Source organism: Myxine glutinosa, chromosome 8 (genome assembly GCF_964187855.1).
Source record: "Myxine glutinosa chromosome 8, kmMyxGlut1.1, whole genome shotgun sequence".
Classification (NCBI taxonomy): Eukaryota; Metazoa; Chordata; class Myxini; order Myxiniformes; family Myxinidae; genus Myxine; species Myxine glutinosa.
The window spans coordinates 99,587,726-99,605,102 of record NC_136268.1 but is presented as its reverse complement, the minus strand read 5'-3'; the positions used below and the strand labels follow the sequence as shown (position 1 = coordinate 99,605,102).

The window sequence follows — 17,377 nt, the reverse complement described above, 5'->3', positions numbered from 1 at the left end:
CTGGACATTTATATAAACTAGCAACGGTACCAGCCCGACCCCTACGGACGGGGCTTCAATTGGGAGGCGCAAATGATTATTTAAACGATTTATATAACCATCCGTTAAATCATATCACATGCAAATCATCAAAATCTAAACGGTATTTTTATAATTTCAATAAAAGCCACATCACTGTTCATATGGGTAAATATTATTCCATCGTGTTTGGAAAATTGGAAAAATTTGTAAAATTAGAAAAAATTGGAAAAACAATATCGCCTATTTTACTCCAGGGGGTCCCAGGATTACCCACCCAAAATATCGTTGCGATCGGTTCAGCCGTTTTTGCGGTACCTGGGAACAGACGGACGGACAGACAGACGGACAGACATTTGGTGAGTTATAGTAAGATGGGACTGCGACATGTGCATAGTTTAATAAAGAAGTTTATTTTAATAGCTGGACTGGCTCCATTCTTTGTTCTGTGCATTTCCGTGGTACAAAGTCGACCATCGTATAGTACAAATAAAACGACAGCTAATGCAACCTTGGAACCTGGATGAGCCCTTGGGTTAATCCGCTCGATCATCCGATGATCAGAAAGCAGGGAGTAGGACATTTGGTTCCACCAGGGCTATGGCAGGCACACCTTTCTTCAATATATTTCATTGGAACATTGGGACTTGTGCCGCACCCCCAGCTCATGACAATATTAAATAATCCATTAACAAAGTTGTATAAACAAAACACACTCCCTTTACTATTTCATTAAAAAGATAAAACATTTAAATATATTAGCATCAAAACCATGGGTACTGAGCACCTTAATAACAAACAAGCTATTCTAATTATGCATATATTTAAACAATCTTTGTGCGACATCCCGAGAAAGCACCTGAAAACTGAAAAAAAAACTCAACACTTACTTTTTGTGCTTAAGATGGAAGCACGCTTTGTCACAAAAATATTATTAACATTTATAACAAAAGATAATTGGTGCAACCATACTATGTACATAAATGCAGGTCCAAGTTATCTTGTAAAAATTAGTCATAACACTTGTGGTCGTTGTGCAGTTTTTAGGTTCTCTGAAAGCCAATTGCAATCTCGAGGTTGAGCAAAAACTTTGGCAAACTTCGGTTACTATAGCAGTGATGTTGACAAAGATAACAAAATAGGAATTTTGAAGAAGAAGAAAGGTAAATGGTGTGTCCTGTAAAATTGCAATACATTTTTTTTTTAATGCTAAAACCATCAACTGTATTCAAGAGTTAGAAAGTGGCCGATAGCTCAACATGCAATGTTATTTTTCAATAAACTGTGCAAACAAGGCATTACAGAGTGTTTCAAAAAAATGTGGACTATTCGAGCAGCCTGATATTCCGTCATTTCTAATGCTATACCCCCCTCTCTCTTGTAGGTTATGGTGGTTGTGGTTTGCCATTTCTAACAAGTAGCCAGTAGGACCATACATCAACTATGGTGTTCACAGAAGACCAAAAAGTGAAAATTGTGACTTTGTGGTTTGAGACAAAATCCTACGTGCGGGTGTGCCGACGATGCTGTCAGGATGACAATGTTTACACCCATAATGGACCATCCAATGGGAGCATTTAGCTGTTTGTGGAGCACTTCCAAGCACATGGAAGTGTGAAAAATCAAAATAAAGGAAACGGTGCCCGCCCACCAAGTGTTACCAAGGACCAAGGGAACATTGATCTTGTGAGACATTCTGCTATCGAAAGTCCTATGAAATCCCACCGGCAGCATTCCCGAGAACTGGCCATCTCAACAACATCTTCTAGGGTGCTGAGCCTCCTGAGGAGGTGTCTGAGATGTCTCTCAAGAGCCCCAGGCCCACTTGCTTCTGTGCATTGAATGCCAGATGGGGTATGCTGGGACCGTATTGATCCAAGGACGCCAATGGTAAGACGGTGACAGTCAATGGCGATTGATACCGTGAGGTCATGCACCGATTCCACGCTGATCCCGCTCAACTACCGTCTCCAAACCAACTCAGACTTGCATGGTTCATCCAGGACATTGCCCCCACCACACACTTCAGGTGAAACCATCGACTTGCTGCACCAGCAGTTTGGAAATCGTGTCATCAGCCTGGGCACAGTGCACGGCCTGGATTTGAATCCATTGGATTTTTTTTTTGAAGGTGCTGTCAAAGGTCAAGTTTACATCAACAAACCTCAAGGCCTGGATGTCCTGAAGCAGGAGGTGGAGGACTACCATCAGGCTTCCACTACAGCCACTTGCAGATGAGTAGTGGAGAATTTTGGAGGCAGGATCAAAGCCTGTTTGAACAGAGGTGGAGCACACATTGAAAATGTCAATCACTGGCAGTATAATGAGTGATTTGAAAATGGCCTGGTGTATGCTTTCCATCAATGTATCAACTGAACTTGCTACCTTTTGTAATCTTTCTACAATAAAACGTTGAAATAGTCCACTTTTTTGAAACACCCTGTACTTGTAAGTATCGGAAGTATTAATAATGTCTTCTAATCATCCCATAACGCCAGTATCCAAATCATGCACCGGTGCTGCAAGTCAATTGAGGCACAACCTTGGAGCATGCACGTGTTTCTTGAGGCTACATCACACTTCATGTCAGTTCTTGTTCTTCTTTTTGAGCAGCTTCATCAGTGATTTGCTCATGTAATAAGGATGCTCTTCAGAGCCATCGTTCCTTTCCAGATCCTCCACTGTGGACAGCAGGCCAAATAGCTCAGTTAGAGTGTACCAGTTAGCTTTAACTTAGCATTAAGCTACAAAAGTACATTGCAATTGTATAAAATGTTGAAATAACATGAAAATTAAAAATGAAAGCATTGACAAATGTCTAGTGATGTCCAAAATTTACAACTCAGTTGTTATTAGAATGAACGTAGCCACATTATAATGATATAGAACATTGGTTTGTTTAGAATCTTTCATTCCTCAGAAATATCACACACACACACACACACACACACACACACACACACACACACACACACCGAATAGACTGTACCGCAAATCCTCCCCATCTACTTTCACAACAACCCTCTCGAAGAGGTTCAGTCACTCAAACTTCTGTGTCTCACTCTCAGCCATGATCTCTCTAGGAGGCCAAGGCTTTCAAGATAATTGGAATCTCTCGTGATGAAGCTAAGTCTATGGGCCAATGAATCATCGACAGGTCGGTAGTATTGCTGTCTTGTTCCGCCTCATTTCTGGTCTTGCACCCTCTGCCCTCTCCATACTTTGTCCCCCCTTTGGGATTCACAGATTCTGCTGATAGTCCACACTCAAAGACCCACAGGGAAAAGCATGAGTTGGGAAAGAAGGAAGTAGCGAAAGAGGGAAGAACAAAGAAAGGATGAAAGAGGGGGGTTTAAGCAAAGAAAGTAGAGGAAAACAGACATGAGGGGAAAGTAAAAATGTACTTGGCATACCAGACCAGCATCCACTTTATTAGGAGAGCTGGTGCCATTGGCAAACTCATGAATGAAAAATGCATGCCAAATTCGTTGATCAGCCTTTCGTTAAGTTTTTTTATACCACCCCAAGAGAAAATCGCTACCTGTAGTGCTGCCAACATCATAATGCATCAGCAGAAGGGAAATCTTCATGTTCTTCAGCCACTGGATTTGAAGACTTCAACACATATGGCAATATTAAATCATCTGCATAAGTGCAAGTAAATCAAGACTTGTGAATGATGGGATTTCCAAGACACGATACCTATTGAAAGTGGTTTATGAGTATATTCTCCATCTCAAAATGTAAGCCCCAACAATATGAGCGTAATATGACCTATACCTGGGAGAGAAGAATGTAAGCTCCAACAATATGACCGTAATATGACCTATACTTGGGATTGAATAATGTAAGCTCCAACAATATGAGCATAATATGACCTATACTTGGGATTGAATAATGTAAGCTCCAACAATAAGAGCGTAATATGACCTACACTTGGGATTGAATAAATAATGTAAGCTCCAACAATATGAGCGTAATATGACCTATATTTAGGAGAGAATAATGTAAGCTCCAACAATATGAGCGTAATATGACCTATGCTTGGGATTGAATAATGTAAGCTCCAACAATATGAGCGTAATATGACCTATACTTGGGATTGAATAATGTAAGCTCCAACAATATGAGCATAATATGACCTATACTTGGGATTGAATAATGTAAGCTCCAACAATATGAGTGTAATATGACCCATACTTGGGAGAGAATAATGTAAGCTCCAACAATATGAGCGTAATATGACCTATACTTGGGATTGAATAATGTAAGCTCCAACAATATGAGCGTAATATTACCTATACTTGGGAGAGAAGAATGTAAGCTCCAACAATATGAGCGTAATATGACCTATACTTGGGAGAGAAGATTGTAAGCTCCAACAATATGAGCGTAATATGACCTTTACTTGGGAGAGAAGAATGTAAGCTCCAACAATATGAGTGTAATATGACCTATACTTGGGAGAGAAGAATGTAAGATCCAACAATATGAGCGTAATATGACCTATACTTGGGAGAGACGAATGTAAGCTCCAACAATATGAGCGTAATATGACCTATACTTGGGAGAGAATAATGTAAGCTCCAACAATATGAGCGTAATATGACCTATATTTAGGAGAGAAGAATGTAAGCTCCAACAATATGAGCGTAATATGACCTATATTTCGGAGAGAAGAATGTAAGCTCCAACAATATGAGCGTAATATGACCTTTACTTGGGAGAGAAGAATGTAAGCTCCAACAATATGAGCGTAATATGACCTATACTTGGGAGAGAAGAATGTAAGATCCAACAATATGAGCGTAATATGACCTATACTTGGGAGAGAATAATGTAAGCTCCAACAATATGAGCGTAATATGACCTTTACTTGGGAGAGAAGAATGTAAGCTCCAACAATATGAGCGTAATATGACCTATACTTGGGAGAGAAGAATGTAAGCTCCAACAATATGAGCATAATATGACCTATACTTGGGAGAGAATAATGTAAGCTCCAACAATATGAGCGTAATATGACCTATACTTGGGAGAGAAGAATGTAAGATCCAACAATATGAGCGTAATATGACCTATACTTGGGAGAGAATAATGTAAGCTCCAACAATATGAGCGTAATATGACCTATACTTGGGAGAGAAGAATGTAAGCTCCAACAATATGAGCGTAATATGACCTATACTTGGGAGAGAATAATGTAAGCTCCAACAATATGAGCGTAATATGACCTATACTTGGGAGAGAAGAATGTAAGATCCAACAATATGAGCGTAATATGACCTTTACTTGGGAGAGAAGAATGTAAGATCCAACAATATGAGCGTAATATGACCTATACTTGGGAGAGACGAATGTAAGCTCCAACAATATGAGCGTAATATGACCTATACTTGGGAGAGAATAATGTAAGCTCCAACAATATGAGCGTAATATGACCTATATTTAGGAGAGAAGAATGTAAGCTCCAACAATATGAGCGTAATATGACCTATATTTTGGAGAGAAGAATGTAAGCTCCAACAATATGAGCGTAATATGACCTATACTTGGGAGAGAAGAATGTAAGCTCCAACAATATGAGCGTAATATGACCTATACTTGGGAGAGAAGATATGACGGTAATATGGAAAATAGGATATACAAGAAGAAACAGCTTGAGAAGATATATTATGGAAAAAGAGACTTCAGTATTTCATCTTTTCCCCTCAAACAATAACATCCTCAGAAGCCATCAAAATTTGGGATTAAAATGGAGCTGAGATAACCAGCTATTGCACGACAGGAAACACCAACTTCGCTAGCTTACTTTGCAGGGAGGCTAAACAAACAGCAAAGATCTGCAAAGAGGAGGTCTGTCTTTCCCATATTTGGGCACATGAAAAGGGAAGGGTGAAAAAGGGGTGAGGGGGTGAAACCTGAAACGAAGAGCTGTTAGGCAGGTTGAATGGGGTTAGAGAAATCATGGGTAAGCAGATAGTTAGAAAGAAGAAGAAGAAGCCAAAAGGAGATACAGCAAAGCAAAACAAATTGCTTATTTGTCCTATTACCCTTATCATAAGAAGCTGCACCCTTTCAATACAACTTAGAAACATGAACACCCATGATGTTATGATTTCGATCATAATGACCAGGGCACAAATCTTTTTTAGGAAATTCCAAAATTGTTACCTCTATTGTTACAATTGCCTAGGTCCATACGCTGCCTTATTCATCAATATCGGGCGAATGAAGATCAAAGTCTTTGCTTCTTAACATTTGCAGAAGTTCGGGAGTCATATAGTAAGGCCTTTCGGCTGAGCCGTCGTTACGCTCAAGATCCTCGCCTATCATAGCACAAGCAATGGTCATAAGGCACAGGGAGGAGCATATATACATGCATGTGATCATGCGGATGTGTGTATGTATGTTGAACACAACATTATGATAAGCAGAACAACGGGCGATGAACATAAAAATAGAGAAAAGCAAAATTGGTGTTTTTGCCATTTGAGACAAAGGAGGAGGAAATGGGGGTGAAAGGCAAGAAGATGTATGCATGGTAAAACAATGGTACGTGGTCAAGAGAAAGCAAGCAGAACGAATGTGATTCAAGCGGTGCAAGGGACGCAGGAGTGAAGTAAGAGGAAAAAATGTTTGTGAGGTCAACAAAAGGAGCACAGAGATTGCATGCAAAGATAAGGGACAAAGCAGATCCAACGATTGCATGGGTGGAAGGAAAAAGAGGATTAGTAAATATAGAAGAAACATAAATTTTATGAATCTTGAAAAACATTTAAACACCATCATGTTCGACAGAAGCCGTGTAAACCGTGACTATATATGGAGCCGAAACTTACAGAAACACAGGAAGAGGGTGTCAATGCACATATTGTAGACGCTGAAGAATCCATGTGCTATCATGTAGGAACCAATGACCACCGTCTGTAGGCAGCACAAAGTCCAAAACCAAAATGAGTACATCAAGGTGATGTTACAAAGTGGCAAACAAAATGAATATCACCATTTTTTCCACACTTTTCCTGTTTCTATTGCATTCACTGTAATGCATAAACAAGAGGATGCACTCACAACTGTCCCATCCTCTCTCCTCCCTAGTTGTTTTTTAGGAACAGCCAAGTAACATTTGAACAATGCTGCAACAAGGAACAAGGCCCAACCCTTACAAAAACCCCAACTAGTGTCAGATATATGTTGTTTGTTAATCTACACAGGTATAACACTCTGCTCAATTGCAAACATAAAGTGGCTTCTGGTTCAACTGTATTCAAAAATTATATTATGTAACAAAATATGTGGTATACTAATTATTTGAGGTGAAGGAACTACACAACAACTGGTTTTTTTTATCGCCTCACGAGTGCAGAGTTTGTTTGGCACAGAGAGTGAGAGTTTTCCTCGCTTGAGAAGTGGCCCGTCCTTGTTCCTGCTTCGTTGCCTGTTCATGTTCCTGGTTCATCTTCTGTTCGTGTTCTTGCTTAAACGCATGTTCGTGAGTGCTCTCTCTCTCTCTGCTCGCTTGGTTCGTGGCTGCTTCATCGCCATCTGTGTCAACGCCTCCACAAGAGCTGAAGGCTCACTGGTTCTCGTTTCCCATCCCTGTCTGTGCTTGAGTCTTTGTATTTTGTTATTCCTCTTGTAAATGATGATTTATTGTGAATCTGTGTTCCTCTTCCCCCCACCTCCTCCTCATCCCGCCCTCGTTCTCCACCACCGTGTTCTATTTTTCCCTGTTGTTTGTGGTGGGAAATAGACCCCGATAAAATCAGAACTAAGGATCCTGTGTGCTAGTTGCAGTTCTTGCACGCAAGGCCGCCATTAATTGAACACAGTCCAATGGAATAACAAGCCAGTTCGGTCCATTCGTCCATTGTTCGATGTTAACAGACTGCTGGACATGACATTTGGCTTCAGATCTTAAGGTCTTAAGATCTTAAGACACAAGCCTAAGATCACCATGTGCATGCCAAGCGTCGGCTGGAGTGGTGTAAAGCTCGCCGCCATTGGATTCTGGACCAGTGGAAACGCGTTCTCTGGAGTGATGAATCACGCTTCACCATCTGGCAGTCCGACGGTGCATGTCCCAGGCATGCTACAATTAACACCAGGTGGGTCGAGTCAACCTGTTATCCTTCCGAGGTCAGCAAAATGAGAACCAGCACTGGCAAAGGTGAGCCATTTGAGTATCCTGCGTTGGAGTGGTGACCCATCCACGATTGTGACCCCTAATCAATGAAACTGCCTCAGCAGCCCGATGTGAGGGATGACGCGAAAGGAATGGTTAAACAAGCGAGCATCAGCACTCCCGCCGTCTGGGCACTTCCCCTGGGCCCATCTCGGCCCACCTTCAGTGAGCAATTTAAAGAGTTGATATCTCCATAAAGTGATACTTTCTTCTGGAACACACTGTACACCTGGACACTATTTTTTGGAAATATTACAACCATATTTTGCCTTGCTCGGCCACACTGTAAGGTGCTTGTCACTGAGGCAGTGCCCTTGTTACAAGTAAGCTGGTACTCATTTTGTTGACCACAGAAGCTGAGTCGACCTACCTCGTGTTATTTAATGGCACGACAAGAACTTTAACTCATGACCCTAAGATCTTAAACCAGCCACCTTAACAATGAAGCCAATACCAGGCTTTGCATTGATAATTTTGTATTATTTAAGTCTAAGAGAGGTCAACAATCCGAAGTCTCACAATGTGTGTCTATTTGAAGCGCTTGCTTAATGAAGTCATATACATCTATGCAAGAAGAGCGAGTATGCAATGTTTACTTGTATTTAAACATTTGCTGGATGTCAGTTTAAGTGTTATATCCTCTGTTATATTTATGAAAATAAACACTGACCAGGATGGGTACCCAGTAGTAGTTGAGTGAAGGTGTGTGCTGTCCAATAGAAATCTTTCCCGTGAAGAAGAAGAATGCAAGGATGCCTGTCCAAATAAAGCAATGTAAAAATGTGAGGATGATCAGATAAAGCCTTATTGTCCAAGTTTTAAATGCAAAACCGACATTAAGTCACAATAGAGAAATTACAAAAAGACTCTGCCAAGTTCACCACTTTGGGTTGTAAGGTTTAACAGAAGGAAGGTTTTGCTGAGACACCCAATGTTCAACTACCCAGGAATAAACACTGTTTCATATGCATCCGAGTGCACCAGAATGTGTATTTACTGTTTCTGGAAACAGGCCTCACATAAATCGACTGCTGATCTCTGAATATTTACGATATACACATACATACACTACATGGGCAAAAGTATGCGGACACCCCTTCTAATCAGTGGATTCGGCTGTTTCAGCCACACCCATTGCTGACAGGTATATATAATCAAGTACACAGCCATGCAATCTCTATAGCCAAACATTGGCAGTAGAATGGGCCGATTGGGCCATACTGAAGAGCTCAGTGACTTTCAACATGGCACCGTCATAGGATGCCACCTTTCCAACAAGTCAGTTCGTCAAATTTCTGCCCTGCTAGTGTTGCCCCGGTCAACTGTAAGTGCTGTTATTGTGAAGTGGAAACGTCTAGGAGCAACAACAGCTCAGCCACAAAGTGGTAGGCCACACAAGCTCACAGAACGGGACTGCCGAGTGCTGAAGCACGTAAAAATAGTCTGTCCTCGGTTGCAACATTCACTACCGAGTTCCCAACTGCCTCTGGAAGCAATGTCAGCACAACAACTGTTCGTCAGGAGTTTCATGAAATGGGTTTCCATGGCCGAGCAGCCGCACACAAGCCTAAGATCACCATGTGCATGCCAAGCGTCGGCTGGAGTGGTGTAAAGCTCGCCGCCATTGGATTCTGGAGCAGTGGAAACGCGTTCTCTGGAGTGATGAATCACGCTTCACCATCTGGCAGTCCGACGGACGAATCTGGGTTTGGCGGATGCCAGAAGAACGTTACCTGCCCAAATGCATAGTGCGAACTGTAAAGTTTGGTGGAGGAGGAATAATGGTCTGGGGCTGTTTTTCATGGTTCGGGCTGAGCTCCTTAGTTCCAGTGAAGGGAAATCTTAACGCTGCAGCACACAATTACATTCTAGATGATTGTGTGCTTTCAACTTTGTGGCAACAGTTTGGGGAAGGCCCTTTCCTGTTTCAGCATGACAATGCCCCCTTGCACAAAGCGAAGTCCATACAGAAATGGTTTGTCGAGATCAGTGTGGAAGAACTTTATTGGCCTGCACAGGGCGCTGACCTCAACCCCATCGAACACCTTTGGGATGAATTGGAACGCTGACTGTGAGCCAGGCCTAATCACCCAACATCAGTGCCCGACCTCACTAATGCTCTTGTGGCTGAATGGAAGCAAATCCCCGCATCAATGTTCCAACATCAAGTGGAAAGCCTTCCCAGAAGAGTGGAGGCTGTTATAGCAGCAAAGGGGGGACCAACTACATATTAATGCCCATGATTATGGAATGCGATGTTCGACGAGCACATACGGGTGTGATAGTTGGGTGTCCACATACCTTTGACCATGTAGTGTATATCTATATAATATTCTCCGTTGGTGATTCTGTCTGTCTGTCTGTCCGTGGGTGTGGCCTCCCCCGTTGAGGGAATAGGTCCACCCATTCTGGAAGGTGCTTCAACAACAAATCACCACGATTTTGTTTCCTCGCATAGCTTTGAGGCCTTTTTTGATAGGCTCACGGTTTTTTACTCTCTCACAGTTTTATTTCAACTCTAATTCGACATCTCATTTCATTTTTCACAGTCGCTAACATGGTTTTAGACTCGGTTGCAAAAAACGGGAAGAAAATTCGATGAAAGTTACTGTTTATAGAACAAAATGCATTTTCAAAGGCCTGTAACATAAAGTCAATTGAGACTCCCTCACGGCTTTATATCGACTCTAATTCACCATGTGATTTCATTTTTATTGATGGTTTTAGACTCGGTGTCAGCAATAATTGAGAAAATTCATGCACACACGGAAAATTGCTGAGCCATTTTTGAAATTTGCGGCACGATATATCACACACCGCCTAAAATAACACAGACGGGAAAATGCCAAGACATGTGAAAAATTGGCGGCGGACTTTTCCATCATCACAACGAAATGTTTAATTTAGACGTCGTCACAATAAAAGGTCAACAATGTGCGTAGAGGGGGGGGGGGGCAGACCCTGGTGTTGGGCTAGCGGCTAGGGTGCCGGCTTAGGATCCTAGGATCCTGGGTTCGAATCCCGGTCGATCGCTGAATTAACGCCAGGGGGTTGACTAAGCCTGTCATCCTTCCGAGGTCGGCTAATTGAGTACCAGTTCACTGGTAATTCCCTGCTTGCCGATAAAGGCGGCAAAAAGGGTTGGCGTCAGGAAGGGCATCCAGCCGTAAAACATTGCTTCAAAAAGGGGACCGAAAAACAACAACAACCACGGTTCCCGAAAAAGGCCAACCCCCGCTTTGCGGCGAAAAATGGCCTCTAAAGGTGGTTTTTTTTTTTTTTAATGTGCGTAGAGGGGCGGAACTTCGTTCATGTATCGCCACAGACGGGAAATTGCCGAGATATATGAAAAATTCGCGGCGGTCTTTTCCATCGTCACAACGAAATGTTTCATTTAGACGTAGTCACAATACAAAAAGGTCAACAATGTGGGTAGAGGGGCGCAGCTTCGTTCACGTATCGCCACAGACGGGAAATTGCCAACAGATATTTCTTCATTCTTATTTTATAAGTTTTTTTTTTTAATGTGCGTAATGTGCATCATTCATCATTATCATACAGAAGTAAAGGTAATCCTGTTTAAACTTCCATTCATTCCATCGATGTTTTTTTTTGTTTTTCACACGGGTTTTCAAGGCTGAATCGTGTTCACATCCAGGATTAGTAAAGAAACTCCATTTCACGTGTGCATGGACATGTAATTCACATATCGATACATTACGCACATAATTGCCTTCGCCGATTTTGAGAATACTTTTGTGCATAAGGCAATTTTTCCAAAAATAAAAATCGAAATTTGGATCGAAAATTAGTTTGATCTTCATGAAATTTTCTGGATATGTTGGGTATAGTTAGGTAATAGTGAAGAAATTTTTTTTTGCAAAAAACGTTCGAAGGCAATTATGTTAGTCACGTATCGATATGTAAAATAAATAAACACAGACTGGAAATTGCCGAGAGATATTTTTTCGTTCTTATTTTATAAGCTATGTGCACGTACACTTTAAAGAAGTATATTTGAAATCTTTAATTTAAAAAATGTCATTTTGTATGCTGTAACGAAAAGAGTAACATTGGTTTTCGCTGGACAGAAAGATGTAATGTAATGTTCTTATACACCGCCCATAAGACTTTTTTCCCAGGGACTTTTCCATTTGAGCTGTAATGTTGGAGGAATGTTGGAATGTTGGACTCTTTATATAGTCGGAATGTTTCATTTTTTAGACGTAGTCACAATAAAAAGTTGCAATTAGGTACTCTGCACTTGGGTAGAGGGGCGGAGCATCGTTTATGTGTCACCACTCGCGTTTGTAAATGCTATCTCCAAAATGAATAAAATAATGAGGGAATAGAACGAGACCACCAATGAACATTAACATTGACTTGCACTGGATTCTGAGCAACAAAAACATTGGAAGGTAATGTGTGCTCAGCAAACATATACAAGAGCAGCTGTAATGAATCCGGATGAAGTATCGGATAATATTGCTTGAGGTTATATTTGCGGTCCGAGTCCGATGACGTCACCATGCGTGTACTATTCTGCAAAACATTTCACTGATGAATGAACAGGACAAGGGGGCAGATTTACACTGTGTTGCTCCAAGAGAAGAGTTCAATTACCGGTACCTCTAATATTTGCCGTACCTGCTCAATTGGAACAACTGCCGGAGTGAGGAGGGAGAAGAGACTGTGGGAGGGGGAGATGAGACTGAGGGAGGGGGAGAGGAGACTGTGGGGAGGGGGAGAGGAGACTGAGGGAGGAGGAGAGGAGACTGGGGGAGAGGGAGAGGAGACTGGGGGAGGGGGAGAGGAGACTGGGGGAGGGGGAGAGGAGACTGGGGGAGGGGGAGAGGAGACTGTGGGGAGGGGGAGAGGAGACTGAGGGAGGAGGAGAGGAGACTGGGGGAGAGGGAGAGGAGACTGGGGGAGGGGGAGAGGAGACTGGGGGAGGGGGAAAGGAGACTGAGGGAGGAGGAGAGGAGACTGGGGGAGGGGGAGAGGAGACTGGGGGAGGGGGAGAGGAAACTGGGGGAGGGGGAGAGGAGACTGTGGGGAGGGGGAGAGGAGACTGAGGGAGGAGGAGAGGAGACTGGGGGAGAGGGAGAGGAGACTGGGGGAGGGGGAGAGGAGACTGGGGGAGGGGGAAAGGAGACTGAGGGAGGAGGAGAGGAGACTGGGGGAGGGGGAGAGGAGACTGGGGGAGGGGGAGAGGAAACTGGGGGAGGGGGAGAGGTGACTGAGGGAGGAGGAGAAGAGACTGAGGGAGGGGAAGAGGAGACTGGGGGAGGGGGGAGAAGAGACTGAGGGAGGAGGAGAGGAGACTGGGGGAGGGGGAGAGGCGACTGACGGAGGAGGAGAGGAGACTGGGGGAGCAGGAGAGGAGACTGGGGGAGGGGGAGAGGTGACTGGGGGAGGGGGAGAGGAGACTGGGGGAGGGGGAAAGGAGACTGAGGGAGGAGGAGAGGAGACTGGGGGAGGGGGAGAGGAGTGAGGAGGAGTTGAAAAGGAATGAGGGGGGGAGGAGTAAAGCGACCCCCACTCTCCCCTGTGTGTGACCCACTCTCTCCCGTGTGTGACCCACTCTCTCCCATGTGTGACGCACTCTCCCCCATGTGTGACGCACTCTCCCCCGTGTGTGAACCACTCTCCCCCGTGTGTGAACCACTCTCTCCCATGTGTGAACCACTCTCCCCCATGTGTGACCCACTCCCATGTGGGTGACCCACTCCCTGGTGCAATGTATGTGATGTAGGAGGTATGGGAGCGGGGAGGGAGAGGATTTGAGCTCTTGAAGTCACATTTTACATAATATGCAATGACACATTTCAAACTGTATTTCCCATGTGCACGCACATGCATTCACATGTTATCAGAAGTAAATACATTGTGTAGATGACATCATTTGTGGATCTGATAAATTGCCAGTAACCATTTTGCAAAACTGAATGTGCAGCATCTAAATGAAGATGGCCAAATGTCACACACGTCCATGCCCGTGGAATTCCCATGGGTGATCCCACTAGTCTATAATAATAAAAGGCAGTGTCCGTCTGTAATAATAAAAGGCAGTGTCCATCTGTCTGTTTCCTCCATAACTCTAAAACCATGAAATCTAGTGGCCCCAGACACATGCGCAGACACATAAAACATACGATGAAGGGAGCGGGAGACAAGAGGGGGAGAGAGAGGGAAGCACACAAGCACAACAACAGTAGAGAACAGGGACGTCGGTAGATCAGTGGAAGGGGGAGGGCTGGGGAGGAGGGAGGGGAAAAGCGGTATAAAGCAAATGAAAACTACTAGGAATTTCACTACTAGGAATTTCAGGAAAGAAGTTGGGGATTGAAAAGAGGTGGATTTGGGGTGTTTTAACGGGGGTAGAAAAGATCACGGTTTTGGATGGGGGAAGATAAGAGATGGTGGTGAACAGCTGTTTTAAAGACCTGGAGGGAGGAGGATTGAAGAGAGTGTGGGAGTTTGTTCCAGAGGTGGGGAAAAAGAGGAATTAAAGAGTCAAGGTGAGCAGTGAGTGTTGATTTTGGCAGAGTATCTAGCGATTGGTGAACAGCATTCAGGCTGCTTTTGCAAGCCATGCCGTTAAAGTAGACAGAGCTTCCTTTTTGTTTTCACGTACCCATTTTTTCATTGACTAAAATTTTTGTGCGATATAGTCACTCTCCTCCCCCCCGCCCCCTCCCACTTCCCTGCTCCATCCTCCTTCCCCTCTCTCTCTCCTCCCTGCTCCTCCCCCACCTCTCTCCCCCTTTCCCCCTCCACCTCCCTTCTTCTCTCCCCCTCCCACTTCCTTTCCTTCCTCCTTCCTCCTCCCCTCCCTTCTCCTCACTGTTTCCCCCCCTTCCCACCTCCCCTCTCCCCCCTTTTCATCCCCCTCCTCCTTTCCCACCTCTCCTCCCCCTTCCCCTTTCCTCCCTACCCCTTTCCCCTTTTCTCTCTCTCCCCCTCCTCCCTCCCTCTCCCTCCCCCCTCTCATCCTCCCGTCTCCCTCCCTTGTCCCGTCTCCTATATATATATATATATATATCTATAATTTTTTTGGACGATGTGGATTGTGCTTACATTCTATATCAATTAAACAGCAATTCAAGCAGACATTTAGAAAGTTCAATTGTACTTGTATTTTCTACTTAGAAATTATGACTTAAATTGACTGTTTTATCAATGCATTATTAAGCTTAACTTTTGCAAATTTACATCGTAGTTTGCTTGAAACCTCAGGTGTCAATTCTGCTACAATTGCTCTCGTGCTCATAACTGATTAATTAGATTCCAATTTATATTAATTTAGTTCACCCAGATATCTTCTGATGTACTGCATAAGGCATTTTACAGTACTAGTGGGGTCTCCCGTGGGAATCCCACGGGCATGGACGTGTGTGACATTTTGACATATTGAGTTAGATGCTGCACCTGCATATTCAGTTTCACAAAATTGTTACTGTCAATGGCCTTCTATGTTGTAGGCCTTTGAAAATTCATTTCGTTCTATAAACGGTAACTTTCATCGAATTTTCTTCCCGTTTTTTTTCAACCGAGTCTAAAACCATGTTAGCTACTGTGAAAAATGAAATGAGATATCGAATTAGAGTTGAAATAAAACTGTGAGAGAGAGCAAGACACGGCTGGCCTAACAAAAGAGGCCTCAAAGCTATGCGAGTGAACAAAATGGTGGATATTTGTTTTGGAAGCCCCTCCCAGACCGGGTGTAGCCACTGCCCTGGACAGACGTATCACAGACAGACAGAATCACCTCCGTAGAATATAATATAGATGATCAGGCTGGGGAAAAAAGGGCAATTCATGAGAACAAAAATTGTGGAAAACAAACCATCAGTATGTACCTGAATCATTTTGAAACACATGCTATGTTACGAGTATACTGTATATGTCAGGTTAAGTGTTCTGTCCAGAAAGAGTAATAAGAATTTGGGCATATTGATTGTGTGGCCTAAACAGTAGGATGTGCAGGGAAAATCACGAAATGAAAACATCTGCTGACATTCAGTACCAAACCAAGGCAAAGCAGGAATGCTTTATTGAGGTGCTACACCGTTTATAAAATGGCAATTTATGATGGTTTAAAAAAAGTTGTCAACATGATGTTTAAAAAAGCTAATAATGAAAAATAAGGATTAGGGGATAAAAGCTTAGGTGTAAAAAGGCAAATGTTAATTAGTGGATAGATGGAGGCAGGACGAGATGCTTACCTACGCTCCCAACAACAAGCAGTTTCCCAAGCATCAGCAGGAAGTCGGTCACCAAGTCAATGACAACGACCCTTGGGTTAGGTGAAATATTACAGGAGTGGAAGATTATCTTTATATGCCAAGACACATAATGACACCAATCCATGTAAAAAAGAAGCTGTTAACTTAAAGGCACAATTCTACGAATTCACAAAAATAAGAGTGATACGTTTCAATTGTGCATGGTTTCATTTTGATTGCATGTAACAAAAAAGTAAAAAGAGTAAAACTATCAAATTCATTCTTGGAGTCATGTTTTATATTCCATTGACGTCAGTTGAGATAAGCTTCTGCAGCGTTAAATTTCATTTCATATATTGATGCAGGTATAAACCCAGTTTCCTCACCATATAAAATAACAAGTCCACCTGGGGTTAATTAACACTTTACAAATCATAGCAATGTACAAACACAGATAGGCATGAATGTTTTGTTTATTTATTATTGATAATTGGTGACACCACCGGTATTGTATCACGAATAGCCCACAGGAATTTATTGTCTACCACGTACTAACCCCAACAACGACATTGTAGCTCACTGTCAAGTTAACAATCACCAATGGTGTAAACAAGCAAGCAATGGAAATGCTTTTACTGCTTTTACTACTTTTACTGTGGCTGGTTTTACGATAAAAATTATCCTGTTTCCAATAAACCACCATGAAATGCCTCTCTCGCAAGTGGTTGACCAAAGACACCAGGTTTTGCAGTGCTAAAGAACTTGGTTTTGCAGTGAGCACTACTCTTCGGCTGCATCATTATCACCAGTTTTCAGCAACTGAGCTATATCATCCTGTAGGTGGAAAACGAAAGGATCAAATGCACAGGTGCCTCAAGACCTTGCCAAAACATGTGAGCGAGAGCACCTGGCAACCGTTGTGTCATAGCCTTGTGGTTTTAGT

General features: G+C 43.0%; 1 protein-coding gene across 4 annotated transcripts in view; it reads right to left on the bottom strand.

Moving 5' to 3' along the window:
• Window positions 1-410: 410 nt before the first annotated feature.
• LOC137432760 (choline transporter-like protein 5) overlaps window positions 411-17,377 on the bottom strand; it is a 99,406-nt gene continuing 82,439 nt past the window's right edge. For all 4 annotated transcript variants that reach the window (XM_068124934.2, XM_068124936.2, XM_068124935.2 and 1 more), the window contains 4 exons: window positions 16,435-16,505; window positions 8,877-8,962; window positions 6,861-6,945; window positions 411-2,699 (listed from right to left, as the gene is read on the bottom strand). In XM_068124934.2, the coding sequence (XP_067981035.2) occupies window positions 2,605-2,699; window positions 6,861-6,945; window positions 8,877-8,962; window positions 16,435-16,505 (337 nt within the window). In that variant the 3' untranslated portion in view covers window positions 411-2,604. The remainder of the gene's footprint in view (window positions 2,700-6,860; window positions 6,946-8,876; window positions 8,963-16,434; window positions 16,506-17,377) is intronic.